This window comes from Amphiura filiformis, unplaced genomic scaffold (assembly GCF_039555335.1).
Source record: "Amphiura filiformis unplaced genomic scaffold, Afil_fr2py scaffold_30, whole genome shotgun sequence".
NCBI lineage: Eukaryota > Metazoa > Echinodermata > Ophiuroidea > Amphilepidida > Amphiuridae > Amphiura > Amphiura filiformis.
Window position 1 is genome coordinate 88,018 of NW_027305494.1, and position 17,941 is coordinate 105,958.

The window sequence follows — 17,941 nt, forward strand, 5'->3', positions numbered from 1 at the left end:
AGTAGACCATTTAAATTTATCATCCCTCTAATCCCACCATGGAAAATCCACCAATCCTGTTTTAACCCAACAGCTATCTATCCATGAGAAACATTTAAATTTATCATTCCTCTAATCCCACCATGGAAAATCCACCAATCCTATTCTGATCCAACAGCTATCTATCCATGAGAAAAATGGTCTACTGTATTTAGACTGTGCAATGAACTATGCACTCTAATACTGTGTATGATGCTATCTCATTAAAAATGCACAGACCCTGTGGTTTATGTTACCTGACCCAGATATAGAGCTACCCACCTGGACCACGTGGGTAGTTGGTTGGGTTAATAGGGACATGCATAAACATGTATGCTTGCCTATCTGTTATTGGTTAAGATTACCACCCACATTGATTTTTACTTCATTAACATTCATCTCAGATTCGAGATGAAAGAGGTTGAGTCTATGTGTTAAGATATAGTGGGTCATACAGGTCATATTCAACTAGTGCAGTCCTTTTTTCTCTGGGCAGGGCAGTCACTGGGGATGTGGATGTGTTGTGTTTTATGCATGGAATGGTATGAATTAAAAAAGGAATGCAATGCAGTCTACAATTTGGTGTGTGAAAGAAGGATAACGAATTTTGTGATAGATGACTAGTGAATGCGTAACATCGTTGGCGTGTAAAAGATGGAAAAATAATGCTCATCAAATTCATCTCACTCGGAGACTTTTCCAACCCTTCAAGTATTCCCGGCGGGTTACTTTACACTGAAAATGAATGGGTTCTCTTTCAGATTATATGGCCGGCATTCATTACAATAGGATTTTGCAGTAATATATCATTTATTTGGACAGTTCTACGTACACCGTTTTTACACACAAGTACTTTTCTGTACTTGGTAAACCTGGCAATCACAGACTTATTCTCTTTACTGATGGCAGGTATTCCTGCTGTTATGGATTATCATATACCCCGTTTACATTGAGCAAAAGTCGTAATCGAATTCACTAAAGTCGTAATAGACTTAAGTCGTATCATAAGTGTAAACAGGTACAGTCGTAATTAGTTGTAATTCAAAAGTCGTAATTCAAATGATGACTTGAATCATCATTCATTTCAAGTGAATTCGAATAAGTCGTCATTAATTACGACTTTTCGCTAATGTAAACGAACACGTTGTTGAATTCGTATTTATCTGCCGTAACCACTGGTAACAAACGAATTCGATATTCGTGAATGCGAATTTGGAATCGAATTCAGCCGATGTAGTGTAAACACCCACCAAACGATTTAATCTGCTGTCGTAATTCAAAATACATCTTAAGTCGATTACGACTTTTGCCCAATGTAAACGGGGTAATAATAGCCCATTGAAATATGACGTTCAACCCGGATTAAGAATAATGAGAAGTATCTTCTTCTTAGCCTTCTTGGGATCCGTTACTCTTGTTTCAGCAGAGCGTTTTCTAGCAATATGTTATCCAATTAAACATCACATTTTAAAAGGTACACAACGAACAAGAAAACTCATATTTGCAGTTTGGTTGATTGCTGCTGGTCTTGCATGTCTACTGATTCCTATGCAAGAAATAAGCGTACTATGCATTGTATGGCCAAGCGGCAGTGGTTATTCGGGCTATCCCAGCATATACGATGTTTTATCCTATAAATGGAATGCGGATTTGATCTCCAGCTTCCTTTTCTTAATTGTGTATAGTCTTTCAATAATATTGAATTTATACATGTATATAAGTATATATTATGTCCTGCGAAAGCGGTCACGTAGTCACTTGAGCACATCCACTGAGTTGGAAAACCAACTTCGTCAAATAGTTGAAATGTTGGCCATCAATGGAGTTTTATTTTTGCTGTGCTCTGGATTGCAAGCGTTTTTTTATGTTCTAAATATTTTTTTATATTTTAACATCCCAGTTGCTTTCTCTATAAAGCAAGAACTAGCCATCGGCATTGTCTCAGCATCAGTGATTGGCTTCAACGCATCTATCAATCCACTTGTGTATTTCATTTTTTATAAGCGATATAGAATGGCACTGAAAGCAGCATTGGTATGTTGTACTGCAAAACACAATGATGGCCAGAACACACAGGTTGCAGTGATTAACATGTCTAAGATATGACCAACATGAACAAATACTGCTTTCCACACATAACTTTGAAATGGGCATATGGACAATACCTTACCAAACAAAATGTCCAAGGTGAATATGTTGCAGTGAAAATTACAAAATAGTTCCACATAATTGATGAAAAATATTATTTCGTATTATGATCAATAAGAACCACTTAAATCCACTTAAGAACTAACAAGAACTGTCTTTAAAAAAGACAACACAGTTTATATCAAATTAATATTGGATTAACGCCATAATGTGTGAATTGCTCTACAGCGACGCCCTCAAGTTTTCTCGAATTTCTACTTTTTGTATGATTCTAATGCCCAGCGGTGTACAAAAATACCAAAAAAGATCGGAGCGAACTCTGAAACCAATATGTATGGCGTTTAAGCGCAGGTATATCAACGGAAGCATTGTTTTATTACCAGGATTGTTCACCAGCATGCATTTCGTGGCCAGCGAACCTTGACTTTTCAACTTATCCAAATACAACATAAATCGCGACATTTTCATAAAAATAAGTGATTTTACTTCAGTAACTAAAGTTCCCTGTATCTGATCCAATTATACACTAACTTGTGAACGTTTCAACAACTACTGTTGCCTTTGTCAACACTTGATGAGGAATGACTGCAGTTACAAGGAACTTTAGTTACTGATGTTACTCTACCGATCCTGATGAATTTGTTCAATCAAGTGATTTTACTGTTGTTTTTAACATTCATCATCGTTATAGTGAGTAACTGTTTCATGTATAAACGAATCTTGCAAGCTCTTACAAAACAAAAACAAAATTAAATTGCAACCCTCGATAAATTTGAGGTAATTATAAATGGTGCAATATTTTATTCGTGTGTTCTAGTATATTAGCTATTGGCATTTTCTTGTATTCAATATGTTAAATTTACCTTTTCAGTAGCAGACAAAGTTTTTTTAAAGATATTGCTTTTACTTTTTTTGGTCTTGAATGCCTGTCAACCCATTTGATCGTAAATCAGCGGTATCGACGTAAAAGATACACTCGTATCACTCAGGGCTATCGTTAGAAAATGACTGTATATAATATACAGCATGAGAGTTCTTGTCATTTATCTGTTAAGCTCAATGCTACAGCCTGTCTAAAAAATTGTGCAAGTGACAAGCGCCCTCTTTGGCAATTAGAAAATACCGTTGTGAAATGATGCTTACGTACACCGTCTTTACACACAAGTACATTTCTTTACTTGGTAAACCTAGCAATCACAGACTTACTCGCTTTGTTGATGACAGGTATTCCTCAGTTCTGTTGTGGATTATCACAATAGTCCATTAAAATATGACGTTCCACCCAGATTTGGCCTCCCTAGGTTTTGTTATTCTGGTTTCATCAGAGCGTTTTCTAGCAATATGTTATCCAATTAAACATCACATTTAAAAGGTACACAACGAACAAGAAAACTCATATTTGCAGTTTGGTTGATTACTGCTGGTCTTCCATGTCTACTGATTCCTTTGCAAGAAATAAGCGTACTATGCATTGTATGACCAAGCGGAGGTGGTTATTCGGGCAATCCCAGCACATACGATGTTTTATCCTATAAATGGAAAGCGGATTTGATCTCCAGCTTCCTTTTCTTAATTGTGTATTGTCTTTCAATAATATTGAATTTATACATGTATACATGTATATAAGTACATTATGTCCTGCGAAAGCGGTCACGTAGTCACTTGAGCACATCCGCTGAGTTGGAATTAAACCAACTTCGTCAAATAGTTTAATTGCGGATGCACCTAACTAGTTACCGTAGGCGTGATCGGTCAAAAAATAGATTTTGCTCTAACTTTTTTTGATGAAAGGTACTAGAACACTCTCACTCAGAGTGACAATGAAAAATTCAATTTGCCATGGTAACAACCCAAAATCAAAATTTCCATGTTTTCGCTCTTTTTTAGCAATTTTAAGGCTGAAAATGGGCACATTTGGATCAACTCCCATTCATACAATTCAAAAAGTACACCTATTTTTGTTTCCGATTAATAAACTTTCATCCTTTGGCTTTCTCATGCATGCAGAAGAATTAATCCCATGTGGCTATAAAGGGGTGTAAATACATCTGGAAACACTGTAGTTTTCAGTTTCTCTAAAAATGGCAAAATATGACACTTTTCACTCGCAAAAAAGGGGAATTGCCAGGGGTCTGAGAGAATTATCCTTCTTTGTGGTCATGCAGGACACATTGGCCTATAATAATCTGGTGTCAGAAGTTTGGGCAAAGGTACCTTGTTAAAGCAGTGTTGCCAGCTCGAAGCATAATTTTCAACTTTTTACGTTTAAGATTTTATTTGGTTTGTAGTTGAAGCTAATTCTAACATTCATTGTCAATCACAAGCATTATTTTTGTATCTTCCTAGTGCTAAATACTTGTGTACTTTCAATAAATATCAAGCAGTGTTGTCATGTATGGTAACAAATGAACAACACAGTGCAGGCATCCTTAACTGCATTTTAGGTTTGAGTAACATTTTGTCTCATATTAAACAGTCCAATACTGGTATTGCCAATTTGCCATTGGTACCCGATGTAGGTCATACCTGAACCGTAGGGCGCTTCTTGCAATGGTGACGTTCAAGACTGCATATTGAGGTCAAAGGTCATTTCAGTTTAAAATAAGCTGCAATGAAATAAGGGCCCTTTATAATAGGGTCCAAAACCTCAATTCCGTGACCATTCATTGGCTAGTAAGGTTTGACGATTGATTTGAATTCTATGAACCTTTTAGAAAAAAACAACAGCCTCCATGTCCCTTGCAAAAAAAATCCCAGCATTTTTCGCTAGAGGCAAAATCCAAGATGGCTGCCGGCGCCATTTTGAAAAATTAAGTTTTGAACTAGAGCACCTGTAATTATGTACAAAGGCACTTTTTAGGGTATGTCGAGCACAAGGAATCCGATTCTGACATTACGGCATCATTTTCAACCAGCAATCCAAGATGGCCGCCGGTGCCATCTTGAAAACTTTAGTTTTGAACCAGAGTTGTGTACAAATTGTGTACAAAGACACTTTGTCGGGTAAGTCGACCCCAAGAAATCCGAACCTGACATTTCTTTGAGGTTATACCATAATTTGTACAGTACAAAGACACTTTTTCGGATAAGTCGACCACAAGGATTTCAAATCTGACATTACTTTGACATTACGACTTAATTTTTACCCAGAATCCAAGATGGCGGCCGCCGGCGCCATCTTCAAAAAAGGTTTTGAACCAGAGTACCTAAAATTGTGTACAAAAACACTTTTTTGGGTACGTTGACCCAAAGAATTCCGAATCTGACATTAGTTTGACGTTATAACACAATTTTTGGCCAGAAATCCAAGATGGCCCCCATTTGGTAGATGGGAAACGAAACTTTTGAATGGGAAAACCTAGGATCATGAATTAACCCCTTTTTTGGCTAATTCTAAAATGGTCATGGATATGGAAGCATAAGTGTGTCATTTCTGCCTCATCTGAGGTTTACGTCACTTATACCCCGTTTACATTGGGCAAAAGTCGTAATCGACTTAAGATGTATTTTGAATTACGACAGCAGATTAAATCGTTTGGTGGGTGTTTACACTACATCGGCTGAATTCGATTCCAAATTCGCATTCACGAATATCGAATTCGTTTGTTACCAGTGGTTACGGCAGATAAATACGAATTCAACAACGTGTTCGTTTACATTAGCGAAAAGTCGTAATTAATGACGACTTATTCGAATTCACTTGAAATGAATGATGATTCAAGTCATCATTTGAATTACGACTTTTGAATTATAACTAATTACGACTGTACATGTTTACACTTATGATACGACTTAAAGACACACCCAGTTGACCAGGCAAACTTTCAAGGGCAACCAATTATGTAGGCTTAAAATATAATCAAGTCAATGTTCACCTCTATACTACCAAACTTTGCAGAGCTCCCAACTTAATGTGTTTTCCAGATATTTGGAACGGCCTTTAAGTCGATTACGACTTTAGTGAATTCGATTACGACTTTTGCTCAATGTAAACGGGGTATTAATCTGGGGTTTACGCACCTAATCTGAGTTTAAGGCACCTTATCTGGGGGTTTAGATGCCTTATCTGGGGTTTACGTTCCTTATCTGGAGTATTTGTGGTATAGACTGCCTTATCAGGTGTTTACGTCTCTTATGTGGGGTTAAGGTGCCTTATTTGGGTTTAGATGCTTTATCTGGGGTTTGGATGCCTTATCTGGGGTTTAGACTGCGTTATTTCCAGTTAACGTCCCTTATCTGGGGTTAAGGCACCTTATTTGGTGTTTAGAATGCATTAGCCTAGATTTATGTCCCTTACCTGGGTTTAAGGTGCCTTATCTGGAGTTTAGGCTGCTTTAATTACCTTGGGTTTACACCCCTTATCTGGTGTTAAGGCACCTTATGGGAATTAGATGCCTTATTTGGGATTTAGACTGTGTTATCCTAGGTTTACGTCCCTCATCTGAGGTTAAGGCGCCTTATCTGGGGTTTAGATGCCTTATCCAGGGTTTACGTTCCTTATCTGGGGATAAGGTGCCTTATCTGATCTGTAGTTTCGGTGCCATATCTTGGGTTTACGTCTCTTATCTGGGGTTATGGCCCCTTATCTGGGGCTTAGATGCCTAATCCTTGGTGTGGACTTACCCAAAAAAGTGTATTTGGCTAAAAATGATGTGGTAGTGTCAAAGTAATGTCAGATTTGAAATCCTTGTGGCCGACTTATCTGAAAAAGTGTCTTTGTACAAGATTATAGGTGCTCTGGTTCAAAACTTAATTTTTCAAAATGGCGCAGGCGGCCATCTTGGCTTTTGGGTGTTCATAAATTATCATTGAGTATATAATTCAGATGATATATGGTATATCATACAGTGTGCTCAAGAAGCATACATGTTTCATGTTAAGGTGAGTCAGATGGCAGGAGCTATATTTTTCCTGTTTAAGCCATTTAACTAGAAAACTGCAATGTAATTCTTAATATTAATACATCAATCTTATAGGAATTGAGTCCAGAAAGACTATATTACATAGGTCTTGAGGTTCTTAAGTTAAGGCCAATAATACATCAAAATGAAAGTTTGGGGCATTTTCCCCTTTCGAGAAAAATCATCTACATGGGGCGGAAATGTCATTCCTTATATCAAGCATATATACCATTCTTCTTGTGTGTTGAGCGTTATTTGTCTCAATATTTGAATGCAAATACGCTATGTCATGCTCTCCTCCGACCCGCCTTAACGCTAACTGACTTTGCGTAGAATTAGAAAAGAAAACCCAGACTTCTATCTTATTTCATGCCATGCCAAAAAAAGTCGTGTCTTTAAATTTCCACTGCTGACTTTTACACTTGTGGGCCCATTTTTGCCATTTACAGCTTATTGTATAGGTTGACCTCAAATGACCTTAGACATCAATAATTATGCAACCTGGAACATCATCATTACATTAAGCTTCTCACGGTTAAGGTATGACCCAAATTTAGTTGCAATTGCAATATATTCTGTTGATATTAGATACTAGCCAAACGTAAAATTTGCAGGTTTTACAGGCTAGATGCTGTATTGTGTTTATTGATGAGTTAGCCAATATGGCAACACTACCTGATATTTATTGAAGGTAGTCAAAGTACCTAAGTATTTAGCATTATAGAGACACAAATTTATTGTTTTTGATTGAATATATAATGTTAGAATCAGTTTTAGGTACAAAATATACTCAAAAACCTTTAAAATGTGACATTTTGTTATTTGGCAAAATATTGAAAATTGTGCTACTACCTAGCAACACTGCTTTAACAAGGTACCTTTGCCCAAAGTTCTAACACCGGATTACTGTGGGCTAATGTGTCTTGCATGCTCACAAAGATGGGCAACTCTCTCAGTCCCCTGGCAATTCCCCGTTTTTGTGAGTGAAAAGGGTCATATTTTGCCACTTTTGGCGAAACTGAAAACTACAGTGTTGCCGGATGCATTTACACCCCTTTATGGCCACCTGGGATTAAATATTTTGCATGTATTAAAAAGCCCATAGATCAAAGTTTATTTATCTAAAAACAAAATTTTATACCATTTAAATTGTCAGAATGGAAGCTGATCGAAATGTGGCAATTGTCAACATTAAAATTGCTAAAAACATGCCAAAACAAGGAAATTTGCTTTCTTGCCTGTTACCATGGCAACACGTGAACATTTATTTTTTCATTGCCACTCAAGGTGTTAGTGCCCAAGTACCTTTCATCAAAATAAGTTTGAGCAAAATCTATTTTTTTGAGCGATCACGCCGAGGGTAAATATTTAGGTGCACTAGCATTACTTAAAAGTAATGATGCAGAAGTGTCTTGGACTACGAGGTATCATCCAAAACGGATTTTGTTTAGCTCCAGTGCCTTAAAGCATGTTGATTTTGGCGATTTCTAAATGACAATATTGATTGATGATCTTAAAGGCCGAAAGCAAACAACGATAATTGTGACACGATCTGGTCCATGGGGGCCAAAGGCGGAAAATTTGAAATTGAGATAATATAAAGACAACAACTTACAATAAAATACATAAGAAAATAGACATCACAAAACTTCAAAACTTTAAAACCATGTATGATAGACCTTTGGTGTGTTCAATATTTAATAGCCTAATCTTTGTATAAGGCAGTAATTATAAAAGTCAATTGTCAAAAATGCCTCCTTTTGGCCCCCATGGAGTAGATCATCACACAATTGAGGCATACGACCTGTGCTTCAAGGCTCGATTTCGGGTACTCTGCTCTTTTTAATATTAATTTCATCAATACTAGTAGTCTTCCCAACTCAATAAAAAAAGCAAGTTAGTCTTGTATTCAGATGATCCAGCTGTTATTTATTAGTTGAAAAAAATATATTAGAAATTGAATGCGTTTGAAACCAGAAACTAAAAAGTCTTCAAATTGGATGGATAACTCTGAATGTATCTCAATGAACCAGCGGGTAATCTGGAAATTACATGTATAATCAAAGATGCCATGCTTGAGAAAGTGTAGTTTAAATATATATAAACTAGGCTGAAAAAGAAACTTTTCTTAATCGGGCGGAGTGTCTTTTTTTCACAAGGTCATATCTTAAAATCCTGTCCATAAAAATGTGCCAAATTTGCACACAGGATGACACAACAGCAAAATGCACTGACATGGAACAGCTTCATGGACCACATTCACAGCCCAATAACTGTCACCCAGCACAAGAATTCTGTGAGTAAGTGCAATAGTGTGGAACATGACCTGTTTCTTGAAGAAAGTGTGTGAAAAACAGAAGCAGCCCCGTTCCACACTATTCCACTGACTCTTTGGAAATAATCACCTGGGTACGGATCTTGTATGCATTCTCGCAGATTTCTTTTGCTGGGTGCCAATTATTCACCAGTGAATGTGGTCCAGAAATCTGTTCCGTGTTAGTGCATTTTGCTGTTGTGTCAGTTGAACAACTGCTTGGTTACTGACATGTGTTTAGAGTAGAGTAGTGAAGTAATCCTGTTTGTGATTTTGTAAAAGTTTTCTTATTTGAGCCCAGTTTATTAAGGGGACACGATGAAAGTAATAACCTTGACATGAGGAAAATAATTTTTTGACAAGAAGGCATACATATTCTTTATATAAAATAACATGAATCCGGAAAAGAAGTGCCAATAAGCCAATCGGTACTTCGAACCCTGAGATTGACAGTGATTTATAGTAGTCTCAGGTCCAGACTGCATTATCACGAACGATGAGGGTTAGGAACGACATAAACCAGCTGTGAAGGTGACTATCAGGTTGAAAAGTAGGTAAATGACTTCAAGGATTGAGTGGGTGCGTCTTGTAAAGAATTCACCCCGGGGGAGGCACTCCCTATCTGAAATGGCAGGGATGTGCCTCGGCCATGTTAAAAGTAGGGGGCATTCAGGTCAAATGTACAATTACAAAAATATGGGGTCATTCAGTACACAACCTGAATAAAAATGGGGTCATTCGGTATGAAACTTTGAAAAAGGATGGTCATTGGGGTAACAAAAGAAAAATGGGAGTCATTGAGTACAGGATTGCCAAAAGAGTATCATTAAGTACACATAAATTTGTGCCAAACTGCGTAAAAACAACTTGGCCACCTTGGAAATGTGAAAAATCTCATTATTTCTGGAGGAGAACACAAATACCACCTAAATTTGGGAATTAAAAGGGGGTCATTGGGTATAGCAGGAAATAGAAAAAGGGGTCATTGAGTACATGATTTTTTTTAAAGCGGTCATTGGGTAATAGGTAGGACCATAACACAAAAAAGGGGGTCATTGGATACAAGCCGGTTTGAAAAAGGGGGTCTATCCCGAGGCACATGATGCATATCTGTCATGGAAGTGTCCCCCCCCCCCGTTGGGTTTCAGGTATATAATATCACACAATAGTGGATAGTGATATAAGACAGCGTGGCGGCACGCTCGTTGCTCTTCAATGATCTCGCGATAATGCGTTCGCGTAATACACGTGCGCGTATAGATGGCGGATACCTTCTAAATACGCCTAACCTTACACGCCTATAGACGTCTAAGATGCCTAGTAGATGTCTAAGAATTTCGCGGTAGACTTGAATCAACGAATCACAGGGCCAGAAATTCCAAACAACCAAACATCTTAAGCGTTTTTAACTATTGACCAATGAAATCTTAGACGCCTAAGATTTTAGACGCGTAAGAATTTCTTACACGTCCAAGATTGATAATTAGTGGTAGACGGTATCGCAAATTTGAAAGATCACAAAAAGACCTTGACGACTATTAGCAGCTCGTAACCTATACTATGTGTATGTGTATGTATACTAATTACTATGTGTATCTGATAGGGTCTGTGATGTGATCGATAGAGAACGAAGGGCAAATAAAACCACCCAGACCTCTTTCCATGGACCACCTTTCTGTATTATTTTTCCCGGGTTTTATATCACCTAGAGAGTCATAATCATAATAATTTGAAACATAATCAGAAAATAACATCGGCAAACTACTAAATAAACCACCCATTGAAATACACGTAAAATAAGTTGATGTCTACCGGTGAGCAAAAAGATCTGATATTATAATTAAATAATATATCGAAAGATATTGAATTGCTCAATGTTCAGAGAATCAAATAGTGTAAAAAATGGTCAAAAAGTTGGCCCCGAAAATAATCCGGTCGTGCTCGGCTCTTTCTAGTCTTTAGGTCTCTCCCGCTCTTTTTCTCACTCTCACTCCCTCCCACTCTCACTTCTCCGTCAGTGTCACTGATTTTATTTTGTCTTTATGTTTCTTTGTCTTTATAATTATGAGGCTTCTTAATTTTTTGGCTGTTGTATTTTCACCCTCTCCTTTTTCTCAAGTATTTCAACCCTCATGCAAAATTTATCAGCTCTGCAAGAATAAACATTTAAAATAAACTCGGGTCTCGAATAAAGCCCAATCAATTATCATATTAGCAATTGCTATTCGCTGTCGAAGTGATGATGTAACAGGATTAATTACCATAGCAATAGATGAATACAATTTTTTGAATAGATCGCCCAGCACTACTACGTTCACGCGGTACCTATGCGTTGAACCATACATGCCAAAGAAATGCTAATCACTCGCACCTGTAAGATTAGAATTTTTGAAAAGAGCGGTATTGTATTCAATCTGTGATTGCAGACATACACAGGTGATAAGCACAGCGGCATTCGCCATACATCAATTCGCCCAGTCCCATTTCCCAAATATGAAATTTAAAAAAAAAGTGAATTTCAGAGGTGGGCCTCGAACCCATGCCGCACAGCTACATACAGACTCCCCAAGTCCAGCGCGATAATCCATTGGACCACATGAGTTGTTGGTAGCCAGATTGAATTTTAAACATAATAGGCTATAGGCAACTCCAACATTTCTCGGGTATAGAATAGAAATTCTGCGCACAATACATAATATCGATTTTGACTGCATTGTGCATGGTACAGCCTGTCTCAAAAAAAATTGTGCAAGTGAAAAGCGCCCTCTTTGGCAATTAGAAAATACCGTTGTGACATAATGCTTACATCAACGTCACGGGCATAGTCTTAGCTCTCAAATGCCGTTTGTTCTGTTCAATTTGCTTGTTCCAATTTCGAGATATGTTTATTTAACAACGAAAGGGTAAAATCACAATTGTGCCACTTTTACTAGGGAAGAGAGCTGTACATGTAAATCAATGATAGCTGATGTTGATGCGTCTAATGCCCTCCCCCTTTCGGGCGCATGCATTAGACGCATCAACATCAGCACGCGTGCATTATTTTGTCTAATATATCTCCCAACAAGTAATACGCGCTCATTAACTTATAACATGTATATGTGCGCAATATTATTTTGTTGTCTTAAGAGACTAAGAGAACAGTATTTACCGTAAAATCATTGACATGCACATGCAGAACAGCAGAATGTGAAATCCATTTTTACAGCAGAATGTGAAATATTTATTTATCTTTTAATCTCTTAAAGTGGAAAAAGAGAATCATCATTCCTGCATCATGATAAAACAGCAAAAACAGTCAAAAAAATTTTGTATTGTGTAATTGATGCATTCTTTTGATTTCACGAAGGAACTCTTGATAAACTTGATGCTATGACTGTTACATGTAAAGCCCTCTTCCCTAGTAAAAGTGGCACAATTGTGATTTTACCCTTTCGTCTTTAACTAAACATATCTCGAGATTAAAACAAGCAAATTGAACAGAACAAACGGCATTTTAGAGCTAAGACTACACCCTTGACGTTGATGTAAGCATTATTTCACAACGGTATTTTCTAATTGCCAGAGAGGGCGCTTTTCACTTGCACAATTTTTTTTGAGACAGGCTGTATATCGGTCCGTTTCTTGTAGGCCTGTATTCCCCAGGGGTATAGACGTTGGGTGTCCCCCCAGTTTATTCAAGATTTTCGCATAGAACCCCCCAAGATGTTTTTAGAAAATGGAAGATTAGATTACCGTAAAAACGATACAGTAATCTTTATCGGGGTTCTATGTAAAAATTACATAGATTTTTCATCATTTTTTGAGCGTACATTTTCACTAAATTCAAAATATATTTTGACGTATATAAAATTGAAATAAAATTCTCCCCCTCCTAAATAACACCAACTGTACCACAATTGGGTATCACGAATCGTTCTACATGTTGTGCAGTTAATATTCATAATTATATTCCTTTATACATAGGACGCTTCAGTATTTACACACAAAATATTTCAGCGAAAACCCGCCCACTCGGCTATTTTATAAAGATAATCAGACTTCCCTAGAAAATGCAATAATTAGCATTAAAACCAAGTTGTTTTTACGCATTTTTTACGCATACCAGATCTTTTTCGACATGCCTGGTTTTACTACCACCGGTGGCACTCTTCCTGTCAATGTCATAGTCTCAAAACTCCGTCCAGATATTGTTATAATCAACACTGAAAAGAAATATGCCCACTTGGTTGAGTTGACAGTTCCGTTTGAACAAAATATTAGTAAGGCTCATGAACGCAAAACTCAAAAATATACCGACCTCATATCAGATATTTCCGGCAATGGCTTTACCTGCAATCTCACCTGCATAGAAATCGGGTCACGTGGTTTGGTTACACCCGATACCACCAAAAGGATTTCCAATATCTTCTCCTTTGTCAAAGCCAAACCACCCAGGTCAATTAAAAAGGACCTAAGCAAACTTGCTATCCTCTCCAGTTACACTATCTGGAATGCCCGTCATGAACCGACATGGGGCTCATCTGATCAACCTCATCTCAAGCTTTAGGTGTTTTGCCGTTCAGTTGCCTCTTGCATTGTTGTATATATTGCCTTGTTTTGAATAGGCCTATGTTTTGTGTTTTAATTCGTTGTCTTGCGTGCAGCCCTGCACCGTATGTCCAGGGCATTTGTATATACAATCTTTGTTGTTTTGCCTGCTTGTATGTATTTTGCTTGCTGTGTTAATAAAGATTGATTCAACACTTTGGCCCGATGGCGAATGCCGCTGTGGGTGATAAGTGCAACCTGCTTGTAGTGCAGGGCGATCTATTCAAAAATTGTATTCATCTATTGCTATGGTAGTTATTCCGATTATTACATAACTTCGACAGCGAATTGTTACTAATGAATGGAATAAATTAACTTCACTTGAATGCAATTCTTTTGTAAGGCATGTTAATATATAACATGACTGCCATATCGCCACTTGCACGCTTAATTGGGCGACAGCTGGCCATTTGACTCCCTCGTATATGATCGACTTTTGCTTACTACTTGGTTAGTATATATTTCGATGCTAGATTATTTTCACGAGCCACTCCCGCCTATACACCGCACATCGTCATCATCCCTATATCTTCGTGTCAAAAATTGCCGTGATAGTACAGCGACTCCTCTCGTTTTTCAACAGCTACGCATCGCGATTTTGTTCGAGATAGGCCGAGCGACTCAGACTAAGCATACCATGACTATCATATGAGATACACACAGAGTTTCTATATTCTACACATTATTACGATTTGTGCATGCTCTAGTACCCCATATGATGTTTCTATTACAAGAAAATCGATTTGTTTTCAGGTAAAACCAGGGTTTTGTTTCCAGTACACTCACTCGAAAAGCAGTACACTATAATTAGCGGGGCCTTGCAGCTTGCTGTGGATATCTTTTACTGCATTTTCACCAGCCCATAGGGCTGGTACCTAATTCTGAGATGGGGTTTGTTTACACTAAAGATTAGCTATAAAGATTATAGCCTTCTTCTATTGGTATGAATTATTTTTTTACTTCTCGTGGTGGAAATGTTTTGATGTCTGCTAATTCGATTTGCAAGGAAAAGAAAGTATGTTTTGCCGTTTCAACGAACGAAAACGATTGAGTATTGCCAAAGTTATGTTTGAATTAATTATGACTTAAAAAGTTATCATAGGTTAGGCCTACACATATAAACATAACCTTGTTCAGCAATCAGCATATCAAAAAAAATGACATGGTCAAAGCGGGGAATGATCACGAGGTCATATCAGTGGACTACTGAGCATAGCATGATGTTTGGTTGCCTGTGAGTGCATAATTGATATGTTGATAACAGATCTAATAATGTTGTAGAATCAAAATCTTCATTATATGGACCACATTGAAGTCAAAGTAATTATCTATCCTATCCTGTATCGTTTTATGGATAAAATTGACTCAAAATGTTATTGATGATATTATTGCTATCTTTAACATCAGTTTTGTCTTTTCAACGGGAAAAATCCGATTGAAAATAAAGTTTTTAGGGGCTAGCTATAATATTGAACATGCTATATATCCCATATTTTGACATGCACTTATAGAAAATAAATAAATTATTGTCTTACTTTATAAATTATAAATACTGTAAAATGACACATAACTAAAGTGAGGCCAATTTCTATCTTTTTTATTTGATTCATAAAATTACATTCAACAAAATGATTGAAGACTGAGAAAACACACAATGCAGACTATTACAGAATGGAGTAGGTTAGATGCCATGTCCATAGCTTTGCAGGAGTTTCGGACTAACAATCAACACATTCAAAAAATACAGTTTAAAAGTGAAGATTGTAGTGAATGATCAGTCCTTTATCATGTGCTTGCCACTATCTACTTTATAGTAAACTATATATACATTGCGAAATAATATAAAATTATTTTAAAATAAAATGTGCATGTAAGTTGAGTTAACATAGCGAATTAACTAACAACTGCAGTGTATTACTTGATTTTAATAATAAGCATGGGTAAAAAGCAGTAAAGACAAAAATACAGAACAATTTGGAGTAATGAATTAAAGAGTTGACAGGAGTTATAGGAGTTAATGTTTTTGCTGTTTCAGTGTGCATGTTCTCACCATTGATGGTTTGGTGAACTGTCATGTAACATGGATGTAAGCGTGATCCTAAAAAATGCCTTTCACGGTGACCCAAATTATTTACAAGACCTCTTCTGCATTGAGGCTGGCCTTCCCTTTTAAAGGGAATTTTTATATAAGTAAGGATTTTGAAATCCAATGTAAAAATTGTGATATATTTAATTTTGAGAATTACAATTCTACTTTATAGGTATAAAGGAACACGTTTAGCTCATTCAATTAAGTTCCAGGTGCAAGCCCTATAACACAATGCATATGTCAACTTTCTTTATCTGTGTCAATAATAGAATATTGATTTCAACGGAGTATTGAGCTGTATGGAAAAAATATTTATAATACAGGGTGTTGACACTGTGCACCGAACACAAGTCAATTGAAGCCGTAGAACTTATCGCGAATTTAAGACCTAAAATTTAGACACCTCTTTTGTCTACATTCGTACCGACCATCTCATCTCAGTTTTCATGTCAGAAATTCAGAAATTAACATAACTCATCAAACCGAAAACCAAAATTCACTTCCTTCAACTTTTTAGTGAGCAACTAAAGACTAGAATAAAATGATTGTTCACACATACCGAGCTAACAAAATAACAATGTGATCTGAAACCGAAAACGAAAAAAGCAACCCAAACTGAAAAGATAAAAAGACCCTAATAACTCATGACTATAGTATTGTGTATAGCTATTCTTTCTTCTCTTATTGTTTTTAACAATGCAGTTTTTATGTTAACGTCTCGTGAAAATGTTCCATAACTCTTCTGCTGCTATTATAGTCGGGATAAATGTACTCGTAGCGGAAAGTCCAATCAAAGACAGTCTGAAATTACCACTTACATCGAAGAGAAAACCTAAAGAAACAACATTAAGAATAGTCTCACGATTAGACCAGAAAACAAAACTCACCATTAAATGCTATAATTTTAAGAATAACATTATGATATATATGGACGCAGTATGGACAACCGAAATATAAGTTTATTTCAACCTATTTGGTATTTCGGCAATGGATTTAATGCACATAGTAACCCCTTTTCGATCTAATTCAAAACCCGAATGACTCCATGGAAAACAAATCGAGGTCAAATCCAATCACACACTGAGCGTGACCCGGGGTTTTGGCCTTGAGTCTTTCCGACTCGTAAGGGACTATGCATTAATTGTGAGCTCTGGAGGAGGGTAAAATTTTGGGGGGGCATGGCAGTTAATTTTTGGAAAGCCGGAAGGTTTTTTGACACAATCATGGGGCGCCTTTAAAAAAACGTTATAAAAAGGCTTAGGAAAACAGCAAGGTAACGTTTAAATATGCTTATTTTCCTGCTCGCTGCTCTCATAATATATATCTAACCCATTGAAGGTTTGCAAATTGGGATTGGCATGTGCAGGTATGGGCAAATAATTTGTGGCAGGATAAGAGAAGGGACAAGTAATTTTTTTTCATTTATATTGCACGGCCCTTAATAGAAAGTCAGCAGTCTCGTTCATAGACACATAATCTGATTGGACAATCGCATGATTTCGGGTGCCGTCTATCAGGCCGTAGACGACTCCACGTCATCATGAGTGTTGATAACGCGTAACACGCTTATAGAGGTGCGCGTATGTATCGCGTTGTATGCGTAGACTAGTGCGGAATACGCACACGCGCTAGCAGTACGCGCAACAGAACACGTGAAGTTGTAAAAAAGTTTCGTTCATTTATAATAAGGGGAGTTTTTATGACGGTAACTTAATTTTCGCTTTAAAAAATAGTTTACATTTATTAAAACAATATTTAACCGACTAAGAATGAGAATAAATGGGAATTTTTGTTTTTATTATCCTCTACCTATCGTATCGTAGTGCTTGTCGTCTATCACACGGTAGAGGAGAGTAAAAAAAAATTCCTATCGTTTATTCT

General features: G+C 37.0%; 1 protein-coding gene across 1 annotated transcript; it reads left to right on the forward strand.

Moving 5' to 3' along the window:
* Positions 1-13,501: 13,501 nt before the first annotated feature.
* On the forward strand, positions 13,502-13,930 carry LOC140143855 (uncharacterized). The gene has a single exon (XM_072165667.1). The coding sequence runs from the start codon at positions 13,502-13,504 to the stop codon at positions 13,928-13,930; it is 429 nt and encodes a 142-aa protein (XP_072021768.1).
* The last annotated feature ends 4,011 nt before the right edge of the window (positions 13,931-17,941 follow it).

Bases quoted from the DNA above. Each gene is read 5' to 3' on its own strand.
- LOC140143855 (XM_072165667.1), top strand. From the start codon at position 13,502: ATGCCTGGTTTTACTACCACCGGTGGCACTCTTCCTGTCAATGTCATA.